The sequence below is a fragment of the Lissotriton helveticus genome, chromosome 4_1 (genome assembly GCF_964261635.1).
Source record: "Lissotriton helveticus chromosome 4_1, aLisHel1.1, whole genome shotgun sequence".
In the NCBI taxonomy this organism is placed as follows: domain Eukaryota; kingdom Metazoa; phylum Chordata; class Amphibia; order Caudata; family Salamandridae; genus Lissotriton; species Lissotriton helveticus.
In genome coordinates this window covers 311108066-311122851 of record NC_136063.1, presented here as the reverse complement: position 1 = coordinate 311122851, position 14786 = coordinate 311108066, and the positions used below count along the sequence as shown (strand labels likewise).

The 14786-nt window shown below is 41.3% G+C and overlaps 1 protein-coding gene across 1 annotated transcript in view; it reads left to right on the top strand.

Annotated features, from left to right (window-relative positions):
• Window positions 1-10498, top strand: part of DEPTOR (DEP domain containing MTOR interacting protein) — a 609509-nt gene extending 599011 nt beyond the window's left edge. Inside the window, exon 10 of the mRNA XM_078686837.1 lies at window positions 7394-10498. Coding sequence (XP_078542963.1) covers window positions 7394-7522 — 129 coding nt within the window. The 3' untranslated portion in view covers window positions 7523-10498. The remainder of the gene's footprint in view (window positions 1-7393) is intronic.
• Window positions 10499-14786: the final 4288 nt, after the last annotated feature.

Genomic DNA, 14786 nt, shown 5'->3' with positions numbered 1-14786 from the left:
TTCCCTCTCTCAGCAGGCAGAAAGGTTTCTATGTGTTTGAGGGAGATTCACAGATCTTATAGCAGAATGTACAGATTTCAGGTGATATCCCCTAACCTCTGGGAGACTGGCATTCAGGCAGATACCAACCCTGGTTGCATCGCAATCCTATGAGTATTCTGTAGAGCACTCCCTTGCCTGGTCTTAAATGACTTGGAACAGGAACCAGGTAAGATGGTTTAGGGCCAACTTTGATACTCAACATTTAATCCAGGGATGTGAATCCATTGTCTAAAACTCCATAACCGGTATGGTTCTACCTCATACACTTCCACTTTCTGGGACAGGAGTTCTCAATCTCCATCTGTGCTAGGAGAAGCCAGGTGCATCCAAAATGGATACCATTGTCCCCATAACTCAGGCTCACTCACACACAGTTAATCACCACACATGTCATTCCCAAAAAACATGCACATTCACTTGACAAACACCTGAAATGCCGGCACAAGGTCCTGGCATACACAAAATACCAAACCTTTTAGAAGTTGAACCAGAAGGCCACATTCCCAGTGGCATAAAACATAAGACATAACAAGGTCTAGTCACAATATTGATTCTTCTAAATGTTGCCACTGCCGCTTTATGTACCATACCCAGGACAGGGGCAGTTGTCCTCTGCCCATAATAAGAGCACGCTTGATGCACCCCTCCACGATTTCACATGATCATGGACAGGCCTAGGCCTCTGTACACACTTAAATTAGTGTGACGCTAGGGCCAAAATAAAAGTAAGGATACCAGACAAACGTATTACAGGGATTCTGCTCAGGAACAGAACTATGCTTGGGGTCATTGAACATCAGTAGGTAGGGACTAAGCCTCCATACTCCATCAACTTCTATGAACCCGAATCCAGCTAGTTCATAGTACGTCACTTGCCCTCTTAACTATTAGTGAGAGACTAGTGATTTGGCACCCCAAAACACAACACTCCTGACCCTCTCAGGATCGCGGTGGCAGGTCACCCCCTTTCGTTCTCTCACTCGTACTTGTCCACAAAAAATAGAAAAGAAACATGAGGAAAGTTTACAATGCTTATTTAAGCTATTGTGCGCTGTGCATTAGTTACAGCACAACTAGCAAACAAATACAGGCCAGGAAGGCATAGCTGTTAGACGGAAAACAATTAACAGTCCTGTCATATTATCTGACTGATTTGCCTAAACCCACCCTCACTACGAAAGCGAAATGATTATAGATCTATGGGCTTAGCAACAGACCCCGTACCTTAGCATTCGTAGACAGTTGTTCTACATCCAAGCTGGCGCAGCTGTCTTGTCCCAGGACCTTTGCGCTGCCTGCCGTCTCTGCTGTGTGTGTGTTTAGAACAACATGTCCCGGGTTATATGAAAACTCGTGTGGGTGTCTCTATTACGTCTAGGTGCTAGTGTCCCACCGCAGAGAATAACAAGAAGAAGTGTTGTGTGACCTTGCTTAGTCTGTGCAGACTAAATCCCAGGAAAAGGACAAAAAACATGTGCTAACTATATGTGAAAATACAATGTGGCACAAAAAATAAGCATGTGCTTTGGTAACATGTGCAAAGCCGAAGTGGCCTACAACGTGCAAAGTTAAGCTAAGTTAAGGAAATCAGCAATGTCCATGTAGGAAACACACGACACGTGCAGTTGGGCACTCAGGACAGGAGAGCACATCTGCATACGATGTAAGGGGCATTCCCATCTTAACATATTCTCATAATATTTTACACAATGCTGCACCTACGTTTATGAGCATCAAGGGGCATCAGATTGGTCAGCTTTGTCAGGAAGCCTGAAGGGTCTTTAGATAACACACATGTAGTTGTTTAATTTTATTCACACAGTATCACATAGCTAATTTGACAACACACTGATTAATTCAGGATCCGCAGTGTCGACATCGTGATAATGAATAATAAAGTCTTCTCTTTTTGACCCTGGTAGAAAACGATGATCGATATGCAGCATAGTCTGAACAAGTAGTAAAAGACCCAGACATAATGCATTTCCCCTGGGTACCTGGAAGTTGGCAAGTCCAGTGTCTGTACCCTAACATGAAATGTAAGGAAATCATCTTAATCTTTGGTCGGAAATGGACGACTCTAGGTCCTGGGCTATCGACTGCTGCCTGTGCCACTATAAAGTTCAAATCTACCTTGCAAAAAAGTGTCATCAAACTGTAAACATTTCTCCTCAATTTCGCGTGGACATCCTCTTTTAGTCTACCGGAATGTTGCTGATCTTGGGTCAAAATTGCAAGACTTGGATTTCCAGGATTTTATCATGCCAAGATGAAGTGATATGACTCTGGAAACATGAATACTGACTCCAGTGAACAAAGAAAGCTACAATACCTACTTCCTGCACTATTTCATGAACTATAGTGGACGTCCTCTGGGAGGCCTATTGGTATGGATTCTATCGCTTTGATGAGTGAACCCCTCTCGCTTTTATTTGACCCCCAAGACTTTTTAGCAGTTACGTTCTTCTGGATACAGAACACTGAAGTTAAAATTTGTAATGTTTGTAAAAGGAACATGAAAGATAATGGACCTTTCTCTGCCCCGTCAACAGCTCAACTCACAGCAAATCTGCTGGTCTTGTTTGCGTCTAAGGCCACTAACTTTGATAGCCAGTGACTTTAACTATCTACATCTAGGCACACTTCTGGCTGATGTAGAGTTTGATTCTAACATTAGACATAGCAGATTGGCCTTTTATTCTGTCTCACAAACCCTATGGAGCAAAGAGGGAAACAGAACCCTGGTGGCCCTCCACTCAAATCATTAATATACAAAAAGACCAGGGTCCTGGGACTGCGGAGATCCTCATATGCCGTATCTCCTCAATCTAGTCCTATTCACAGGTTTGTAGTCTTCTACATATAACTCTGTGTACTCAATTTGTAGTATTCATATATATGTAGTCCTAAAACCTCATCTCACACTTTTTTTGTTGACAGTATTTCAGAAATTGGTCGGACAATGCGTTGCCATCCCAATCCTACAGTTCCCATATAGTGAAAAAAGTGAAACGAGCGTGATGACACCTCACGGACCTACCACCATGCGGACTACTGATAGGTACTCACCAGTGAAGTCCATTGTTATCACCATTGGCATTCATCACGCTCTGAACAGAAGATAGAAGTGTCCAACAGAGAAAGATAATAACAGAAAGGGTGCAGAAAAGTGAAGTGTGAAAGTCTGTCACACCTCACAGTGGGGTGAAAATGTGAATAACATTGATAGGATTCACTCACTTCGTAACAATTTTATTCTTTCACTTAGTGAATCCGACCAAATTTAAAAACAGTGTAGGTTGCTACTTATGCATACCACTGTTAGATGCCAACATGTTTCTCTGCCTTTAAACTTTATGCAGATTCATCAGGGCTATGTTGTATTTGCCACTGTACCGTGTGTTGGACACATCAATCTGGAAGAGCTCAGCAAGCCATAGTGTAGCCCACCAGCTGCCAGGTTTTAAAACAAGTTTCCTTTCGTGAAAATCTTGCTCATGGGGTTCCTATCGTTGTAGGTATCGCCCAGACAACGAGGAGCGTAGTCTCTCACTCTCTGTCTGGCATTTCCCCAGGGACTGGAGTCATTGGAGACTGGTTCTGTAAGCCCGGGGCCACTGCTGGTGCCTTTGTCAGTGTCCCAGCTCCTGACATCATTTGTTGCAGCACTTGGGGCTTCAAAACAGGGAGAGAAAGAGTTTGGGGTGGGAGGGTGCAGAAAGAGCGAGTGATCAGAGAAGTAGAAGATAGAAAGGAGAGAGGGAGAGAGAAAGAAAGACTAGATGGACGGAAAGAGAAAAGCCTAGTTTGACCATTTTTGCAAGGAATGCTTATGGCTCCCATCTCCGGCCCTCTAATGCGAGTTCTGGTGTCATGCACATTATTACTGCGCTACTATCCCCAACAAAGATTCAGTCAATAGAAAAAATCGACTCCCTATTACATGCTTTGCTGATAAGGAATGGAAATGGCCGATCTCCATCAGACACCCGTGCAAAACCCACTTTATGCTGGGTAGCCCCAGAAATTGTAATTGATTATTTATGAGTGACCATTGAACACTGGTGAATGTTAAAGGTCTGTGAGGTGGTACTGAGGGTTGAAAGTGATTATAATTAATTGCTTGTTCGGTTAAATCTACCATAACCACTGGGAGTTAATTGACTCGATAACTGTGATCTCGTAGTTCTTCTAGGTTATAGCTGAGTCTTGCTTCTAAGCTCCAGGATTCCAGCCTGAGCTCTCACTTGTGGAGTTTCATCGGGAAAAAAGGCAAAAGAGTGCCCACGAGCGGAAACCACAGATTAACGAAAAGATCTCTCCTGTCAGATTTCAAGGAACTCGAACCCTATGATCAGTCTATCAATCAATAATAACAAGAACGAAGAAGAACTACTACAGCAAAAACTGGAAAGACTTGCATAATCCTGTACAGGAAACACATGGTTAAGGCTTTTGTACACTCTTGGCATGAGGCACCAAATAGATAGGTCCTCTTCTAACTTCAGCAGAGATTTGGGGCCAGATGTACGAAAGGATTTAGCATTTCTTAATGGACCAAATCGCAATTTTGCTCTGTTAAGACATGCTAAATTTTCCTTCCATATGTACAAAAGGCACATAGAGAATCGCAAAATGAGCTTTCTACCCAGTGGAAATCGCATTTTGTGATTCCCTAAATAGGAAATCACAAATATGGATTTCCTAAGCACATGTACAAAGCATTAACAAAATGTGAAATGGGCATTTAGAAAATGCTATTTCCATCGACTCCAAGTCGAATTGAACATTTGAAAAAAGCACCCCAAAATGCTTTTTTAAAGTGACATAAAGCACACACTTGCTCCCAGGGTATTTGTGCGCTTTACATGTGAACTACGTTTTTTTGGGGTGCATCAAGGGCTTAAAGCGACTTATGAATGCATGGATTATATATTATCACATTATTGTATTATGTGCATGTTTTTAGAATATCAAATTATGTGTTCCTGTAATGTTGGATGGTTTAATGAGTCCTTTAATCTGATTTAAACAAATAAAATTGATAACGAAAGAGAGACCAGTTCGTGTTTCATCATTTTGCTGATGACACAAGCATATATTGACTCTACAAGCACACACATATGCAGCACTCACATGCACACTCAGACACACTCAGTTTAATTCTGTTAAAATATTCAAATGTTTCCTTTATGTGGAATCTGTATTCGTCCACTGTTCTAAAGCCTCCCTTATAATTCACATTAAATTTGAGAGGGCTAACTGTATAATTATGGGAAAAGACCTTAACAACACTGTCAAAACACTGCAGTACATATAGATCGCTGCTTTTACAACGCAAGTCGTTACCATGAATTGCACTGGAGGGCGCTCTAGACTAAGGAATGGTGTGATTTACTATTCCAACACCTTCCCTACTGTACGTAGGCTGGAGTTGGATTAGTAAATCAGACTATTCCTAAATCCAGCGCCCTACAGCGCAAGTCGTTGTAACAACTTGCGTTGTAAAAACAGTGATGTAATGTTCCGCGATCTAAATGATCGCGTTATTACATCATACATCCTATTATTACATTTATTCTGTAACCATATTATGCTACTTTCATTTTTTTATTTTTTTTATTATTAGGTTTTCTTAAACAGGGCAGACATACACAATATACATTCCTGTTAACATTGATCATTTGATGGTTTTATTGGAATCAAGTATACATCAAGGCATATTTAAGCAAAATAGATTCACATTCACAACTGCGGCATGTACATGTGGCTGCTATGTGTGAGTATTTATCATTGGTGTTTATATAGGCTCTGCAGCACATGCATGTATGCTGCATATCGATTCTACTAATCTTTTCAGTGTAGCAGTTTGTGAACTGGGGAGGCGGATACTAATGTAACAGGGGCAACTTAAAACATAACAGGTTGTTGTGTGATAGTGAACCGGAGCGTTCCTTGGTCCCCTCGCCTAGTGTATCTTCTGTATCATCGCACATGTAATGGAATCTAAGGGGCAATATTGGACAATACGCATTATCATGTCCGCTTCCTCTTTTCTGAGATCAACTTTTTGGCTGTCGATTTCCTCTTCTTTTGGAGTGTACCCCTATACAGTGGTGTTCACTGAAGGTGAATCCTCCGTATTGGTAGTGTGTATGTTTTGCAACATATTTAGTACCACATCCCAACTTGCGGCGAGTGGAGTCCTACGGATAGCCATGGTGTCTTCCCGGTGTAGCACAATGATCTCAGCCTTAGCCCATGTCAGCATGGAGCATCTCCACGCTAGCATGTGTGGGGGATCCAGAGCCTTCCATCTCCGGGTGATTGTTCTTTTCGCTACAGCGATGCCCAGATCGAGAAACCTTGAAGTCACTTTGTGTGCCCGGCTTCTACAGTATAAATGCAAAATGTGTACTTCCCATTCAAATGGAAGGGAGCGGTCTGTACAGTGGGTGAGAGTGTCTGCCATCTGTGTCCATTACCTATGCAGGTGGGGGCATCCCCATAGCACATGCAGTTTATCAGCATCTATGAGGGAGCAACAGGGACATCTTATGCCACTTTCACACTCAGAAATGGTGTCCTATAACCCAAATGTTTCATTGTGTTGATCATATGTTTTTGAATAGCTTAAATTAACAAGCAACGCTTAATATGCTAGCAGTAAGTAGTAGCCGTCTGGAGCTCTGTGTTTCATATATTTCACAATCATTCTGATGGTGCAGGGGCGGCCTTAGGCATGTGCAAGCTGTGCACCTGCACAGGGCGACCAAACCCCAGGGGCCAGCACTCCAATATATATCCTTAATATAATAGCCTCTGAGGATGGATGCATATTTGCGTGGCAGCCCCTGCCAGGGATTTGGCGGCCTCCGGCTCTGTTCCACTTCCAAACACCCTGACCCCCCCCCTTCACTGGCCTCCGCGCTCCGCCCCGCCTGGATCCCATCTTCCGGGGCCCCTTACCTATGCTCTCTGCCCAGGGCCGCCATGAGCCTAGAGCCGCCCCTGGATGGTGGTTAAAACCGGAGGGTCCGATGTAAGTTCACAAGCCATATACATCCAGGATTTACAGCAGGTCCACTAAGTATGTGTATGATTCCAGTACATCTCTTGAAAATATAGTGTGAATCTGGCCCTTGTCAACTAACCGTGGAAACCCTAGGGTCCTGCTAACATTTAAATGTTGAACTAAAACAACCTTTTCATCTTTTCAAAGTTTTAAAAATAACAATATAAAGTGTGTTTTAGCTCTTCCATCTAAAAGTATGTGAATGATGTGTAGTGAAACCCCTTGAGAGATTTAAAGCAGCTTTTCACTGGTTTACCGTCTTCTCCCTTCTTCTAGGTCTGCCAGTTTGTTCTTTCGGTGAACGGCCTCAACGTACTCCATGTTGACTACAGGACCGTTAGCAATCTCATATTGACCGGCCCGCGGACCATCGTCATGGAAGTAATGGAAGAGCTAGACCTCTAGCAAGAAACCACGAACAGTTGAAGAAGGGCCTCATATTGTCAATGTTGTTCAACTACAACCATTAGTACTTAGAGCAGGTGGTGTTCACGGAGACCGCACCAACCAAAGTAGCGCACAGGGTAAAAAAGATACATCTGATTAAGAAAAGGCAGTTTGTTACACTCACCTGCCAATTTCTTTCATTAGCCATGACAAAACTTGAAAACTAGAAGTACTTAAAGTGCCACAGGTGAACCTCAATTTCGAGGTTGGCATGCACCCACACAAACACATGTTATATATATAAAAACTGTGATGCTTTCATGTATCTACTAAAAAGATAATATATTGTGTAAATAGTTTTTGCAAATATTCAGGAAATTTATGAACGGCGATTACCTCTTGTCTGAGAAAATCAGTCACATTGTCTCCAAAATGTTAACAGCGATTCACATAAGGGAAACACCCTATTCTATGGCAGCTTCGAGAATGCAGCTTTGTCATCTTTAAATGTATACGTTAAATTCTCACATAATATTTCTTTTTTATTTGAGGAGTAAGGTTGTGGCATAAGCTCTAATGCACCACAAGGAATCTATGGTCCTTGAAAAAGCCAGAAATATTAAGACAACACCAGACTGATGCGAAAGGTGCCAGTAAACACAGAATACAAAAAAAGTGATGGATGGAATGCCTGAATTAATCTTAGCCACTGGTAATCACTCGGCACCCCATCCCAGTCCATCCTTATTTACCACGCAGTTTGAACCCAGCCACATGCAAATCAGTCTTGACTATGCTCTAATGGGAACAGTCCTGCCTAAACGGCCAGGCCAGGTCCTCCCTAAACTGGAACACAAGCAACCTGGTGTCACCATGTGGGCGAAAAACGATGGATTGGAATGCGACCCCAAGCGATTTCCAGTGGCTGAGATTAATTCAAGCATTTCACCCATTATTTTGTTTTTGATGCCCCCAAATTTCCAGTAAAGGCAAAAAATATAGCCTCATTGCCAAGTGAGCCTGGGGTGCAGCAAAATGTCACTTTCCCTACGGCACCAACAATCAATGCATCAACCCTATTTGAAGGTGACCTCATGCCATATATATATTTGATTTAATTGTGGTGTGTTGACCTTCTTGCCTCCTAGGCTCTCAGGTGGGAGACATTATACCTTTCCAAGCTCCTTTTTGATACTGACGCTTCTAACAAGCAGGATAGCTTAGGAAATCATGGAATTAAGGGTACAGTGAAGACAGAAGTCAAGAACGTCTGACAGAAGAGGAGTATAGGGTGAAGAAGGGCATGCCTCAAGACCCAGCCTGCTAGAGAAGCTGCTCATTGCACACTTTCAAAAGTAAATCAAAGGTCACATGTACAATAGTTCAAAGTAGGACGCAAGGCACATCTCTTAGCTCAAAGCATGTTTGACACCTTTTTTGTGCCTTTATTTAAATGTGCTTATTTGTATTTTCTTGTTCTTTCTCTTTTCTTAATATTGCTCATAGCCAGCCTTCACCTTGTGCCTAAGATATTATTGTAACTTTACAGCCAGTTGTACTGACATCTGATACCAGTAGTTGTTTCTGAAGACATGTGCCTCTGTCACATCAGTTAATGGACAGTGGTTAAGTTCTGTTGCTCTCATGACATTTTTAAGTGATTTTTCCCTTTCTTCTATTACTGTGATTTCGACAAAGAGGATAGGCGTACCATGCAATGTGTTTCCTAAGTACCTTTCACAAGGCTGTGGTGTGATTTATATGTTTGAGCCTCTGAGTATCTGGATGGAACTTAGAAGATAATCATGTCTTAGCCTGCTGGTTACACACCACATTTGAGGGTGGGAGGGGTTGTCAAACTCGCTGAACTAATGGGTTCCTACACACCAGTGACCATCATTGGCTGTTCATGGAGATATGTGTAGTACAGAACAAAAGTCACAAAATCTGTCGTCACAAAGTAATTGTCCCTTTTGTGCATATTTTTATTCTAGGCGTAAAAAAAGGATGCAAACTGCACCACAAATGTTTGCGCCCAGTCTTTTTAAATTTGTGATGTGACCTGTGTATCAATTGATCGCATAACAAAATGTCCAGTTTCAGAGAGTTGAAGAACATCTTGTGTAGTCAATATAAATTAGGCACTTTCTATGTGCAAACCTCTGTTAATAGCAACAAACACAGGGACGGTGGCCTGCTAGACAAAGTCAGGTCAAATCAGTCATGGACTGGCTACGAGCTCACAATCACATTGGGAGGTGACACAAAATATTTAAGTGTTCTGATAAACAGTTCAATCGTAATCATGACATGCTACCTCATTTCAATTCTGAAATACACTACCTGAGTGTGAAATTTTCCATTGATATCATAAAGGGTTGACCTATATTATATATATATGCTGCATTTTTTGGCGCACTTACTACATATTTCCAAGACATGCTAAATATATCAGGCACCACGATTCCACTCTCATGAGGACTACATTTAAAAAGATCATATATATGACAATATTTTCAGATTGTTTTTATGATGGGGACCTGTAATCTCTTTATTCGCCATTTGTCTCCTTTCATATTGTTTTTTTTTCTAAGTTTCCTATTCTTTTTCTCAGATGCTCAACCTTGCGATTCCACTTTCTGTTTGTACTCATCCTCTTATGAAGGGGACTCAGCACTTCATCAGAGGACTTAAACTTGCTCTGATGCCAGCTTCAGATGCTGTAATGCACTTGCTTCAGGGAAGAGGCTACTAGTAACTTTTGTCCCAGGACAACAATAATACTCATGTTTTTGTATTGTTTGTTATGTTTGTGATAAATTTGTTATGTCGGCATTTGTCATTATTGATTAGTTACTTTGTTGTTTATGGTTTTAGCTTTGTCATCATTGCATAATTCTGATCTGACAATTCCTGAAAGGGGGCTACCTTAAAGAGGGGTTGTGTGTTTTGGTGTAAAAAGCTCCTCCTTCCCTTATCCTAAAGCATCACTAGTCTGTCTCTTGATCAGTTATTTATTTTAAAATGGTGACAAACAGAAGCAGGGTTTCAGGTCATTGAAGAAAAGGGTTAGAATGGTGGTGGTGAGAGAAATGAAAGGTGCCTCAAATCGACCAATAACATTAGTCTTTTGATAGTAAACTATTGGGCAATCTAAATTCATGGACAATCATCAAGATGATAGGTTAGATTTTCAAGCATATGGTCAAAGTGTATTGGAAGCCAATTAAATTAACATTAGTATGCATTAAATTCCTATACAAATGTAAAAGAGTCATTTTGGAAAAGTGCAAAGCTTTTGTCGAACATATCTTGTGCTAGACACTAAACAGAACCTAATTCAGCATTAATACATGTTGCTTTCATAACATTTATTTAATAGATATTAGAAAATTGGAATGCTGTGAGCTCCATTGTAAATAATGGAGTGCTGCGAGCTTCTAATGGCTGGTAGAAGTCTGGAGCTCCAACATTTCAGCGTTGTCCAGTCCTTCACAGCTGTTGCTGTGAACAAAGGCTGAGGGCTCCAGGAGACCTTTGTTTTATTTGTTAGAACATTCTACCCTCTAGTGGCGGAATGTTCTAATAGCTTATAGCCCTCCGTAGCTGGGCTATACTGGCATTAAAGCCCTGCTCCCTTGTTAAATGCCCTTGCCTTCGACTCAGGCTTTTAATACTGGAGCGGGCCAATAATGGTGGGTATAGCTCGCTACGGCGGGCTATAAGGCTATAGTGGATCACATCTTCCATTACGGCAACAACCAACACTAAACAATTGTCTATTAGAAAGAATGGCTGAAGTCCTAGTTTAAAGTTTAAGTTATCTTTCATTATACTCTTTTGAGGTGCTATGCACAATGGGAAAATGCAGGACGAGCATTGCTGTGTAATTGAAATCAATGCTATGGATGCATGTTTCTAACAGTAAGGCCCTGTATCCGAGGTTTCAGCATTATTCCTGTTGGAGCAGGAATTTGTTATTTGTTATATTGTTGCGATAAATATTGCAGCCTTGCTGTTTTCACTTGACAGATATAGGCAGGTGAAACATGTTGAATTTTGTGCAAGTTTTGGGGAAAGGCACTGACGAAGTGCGAAATTCAGTGTTTTCTGAAGTAACAATTTCGGATGTTATGCCGCTTTTCCAAGTGAAAAATTGGAATGAGAAGTCTTTACCACACCTGGTAAAATATCTCACCATGTTCCCACCTAGTTGGAGTGGGGCTGAAATGTATGAATACTTAAGCTAATTGTGGAGAAAAGCTAAGATTTCTAGGACCTGAATTCTACACTTTTCTGTGCGGCTAAGTATTGTGGGCATAATATCACTGACCCTTATTCCCAAATTCAGGACCCATGAGGTAATATTGGAGGATTTTTCACACTTGGGCCAACAATACAAATTGGATGAAATAGGATGTCATATTTACCACAAGTGGTAAATACTGTCAGCCGATGGTGAGGCATTTTACTATGTGTTAAACACCTCCAATTTAGAGTTTTCAACACATAATTCTGCATGTTTTGGCTTTTGGCAAGCCTTTTTTCCCTGGTGTAGTATGGCAGTTTTTACCTGCAGGAATCTGTCAGGAAAACTGAGTGTGTAAATTTATCAGCCAAACTCCTAATTCAGATCCCTGATCAAAAAGGCATTGGAATTCAATTTTTCCTTTGTAATGAGGGCCTGATATCCTTCGGGATCAAGTTTGCGCTATATAAAACTTTATAAATAAATAAAAATAAATAACTAAAGAACTGTTGGGATGGTTTTGTAAAAGAGGTGTTGTCAGGGTGAGCAATGATTGTGAAAAATCCATTGTGCCCCCATAAAACCGAAACTTTTTTGATATTTCTAAACATTTTGCTTGCCCATTCCCACTCCAGAATCACTCATATATCAACTCCAGGAAACGGAGAAGTAAGAGTGTTTCCAGACTGTGAAAAGATACGGAACAGATCCCAAAATTCTTGACAATATGAGGAATGGGGAGTCTATCCATAAACACAAGTTAAATATCCTACTGCATATTTTGCTGCACTGACAATCCACAGAAACGTTTTTAATGGAGAATGAAATCTCATGGAATTCAAAGCCTTGTGTGGATGTCAATGATGACTCAAGGGTATTTCTCAGAATCTTCTGAAAGTCATAAATCTATGTTACTCATATGTGTATGAATTATTGATTGCCAACGTTTTTTTAAAATTGCTGAAAATCTGCCTCTTGGTTCCTACTTTAGAGGATTAATTAAACATTGTTATCACTGGAGTAGTGTGGCTCACTGGTTAGAGGCGGCAGGCCTGAGAGCAGAAGTCAGCCTGGGACCAGGGTTCAATTCCCGACGCGGCAGGGTCGTGGACCTTGGTCAGCGGACTCGATAATTCTCGCTTCGGTGCTTACTCTAATCAGGGGTTCCACTCGGCAACTCTGGGCATTAGCTTGCCTAATCTCCACAACGGCCCCACCAATTCCGGGGATGCCTGGCTCCACCTTGGGGACTCCCAGCAAGGGACCATCCCACAGGGAAAGCCAGGACGGGTTCCCCAGAGTTATACAGCGCCGGGACGCCCCGTTGCTGGGGCAGCTGTGCGCTTTACAAGTATACTACATTTACATTTACATTTACTAATACCACAATTGAAAGGAAGGGAAATAGAAGTAATTTGTAAAGCTTTCATTTTTTTCTTGTGAAATACTTTTTGATTATAAATAAAGATGATGTTCTATGTTTTCTCCATCCATCCTGTGACTTCTACCAAATTAGTGAAGTTAACACCAGAAGCTTTCATGTGTATGTTAAATGTGGAGATGGAAGTTGAAAATGCATTTCTGAGTGTTTGCAATTGCCTACAAAGTTAGGTTTGTGATGCTGTTCAGACCATTTGCATTGGGTTTCCCTGGCATTGGTACTGGTTTGTACTGTGTTTAAAACTGCTTGTGAATAGTGTTCACGTTGATGTGTACACTAAACAATTCTTGATCACATACATATGGGATTCTTTCATTATTTTGGATTAAGGCATAAACTATTATCTTTCCCAAGTTTAAGTCATACTTGCGCCTGGTAAAACTTGGTCCATGATGAGCTAAGAGTTTTGCAAACTGAGCATACTTAACTCTCCTAGAAGGGAGCGTTCCATGCTCATGACGGGCATCCATTTTGAAATGGTGGCATTAGACAGTAGAGGGCTTTCTAAGTCCTGCCTGTCTGCCAGGATGAATTAGAGGTGAATGTCTAACAAGAATCACTTTCTCACCACAACAGACTCCTTGTTCTCTTATTGTCTAGTTAACACCATTTATATCTTAGATTATTTACATCACAGGCACCAGCAAAATTGACCACCAGATCACATAACACCAGTCTTGTTGTGGCTTTTTTGGGTGCTTGTTAAACAGCCCATTGAATGTAAATTCTTGCCCTGTGAGATGCTTAAAGGATCTGTACCAATAGATTCTTTCCATATCACCCCACATGGAATTTATACTCTTCAGGAGAAATCCTCCTTCGCCTTCAGCCATTTCCAAACGTTTGAACTGGAGGACATTGTGAGGTGTGCAGTTTTTTTGTATGCCTCTAAAGTCTCTCTTCCTATTCATCGAGCCACAGACGTCGCGTGCAAAGTACCTTGACAGCCCCTTCATTGGAAGCAAGGCGCCATACATGTCATGGGACTCAGTTAACTGAAACTCTCACACAATATGTGAATGGTGATATTCTGTATGGATTGAGCACTCACTCAAGTAGCATTGATTACAATAAAGCCAAACAAGCCGTTCTACTTTAAAGGGATCATAATCGCTGTCTCCTGATGAAAACAGAGAGGGCTGCTTATGGTGCAGGAGCAGGCATAATTCCTAAGCCAACTCTTTCCTTATTGTTGAAAAATATGCATAACACTAGAAATGGAAAATACATCAGCAGTTATGTTTAGCCTGAAACCTGACAGCACTGTGTTGATATTGATGGGTTGTTTTATATGGGTACTTTCAAAAGGGGTTATACATATGCATACATGATAGTGAATGTACTTAGTGCTTAACTTACCTCAAAATGTTGTTGCATAACAACAGGCGCCTTCTTGTCTGTAACTGTGGAAGATTAATCACTTACATTAATATTAATATGACACTATTATAGAGATAATATATAAGACAGGCAACATGCCTTGTGCAGTGTGAAACCAGCAGCACATGATGCCAGCATTATAAGGTGCGCTTGGGGTAGGGTAACCAGTGAGAACACTGTTTCCCTTGATATCCTTTGCTAAAATGTATTTT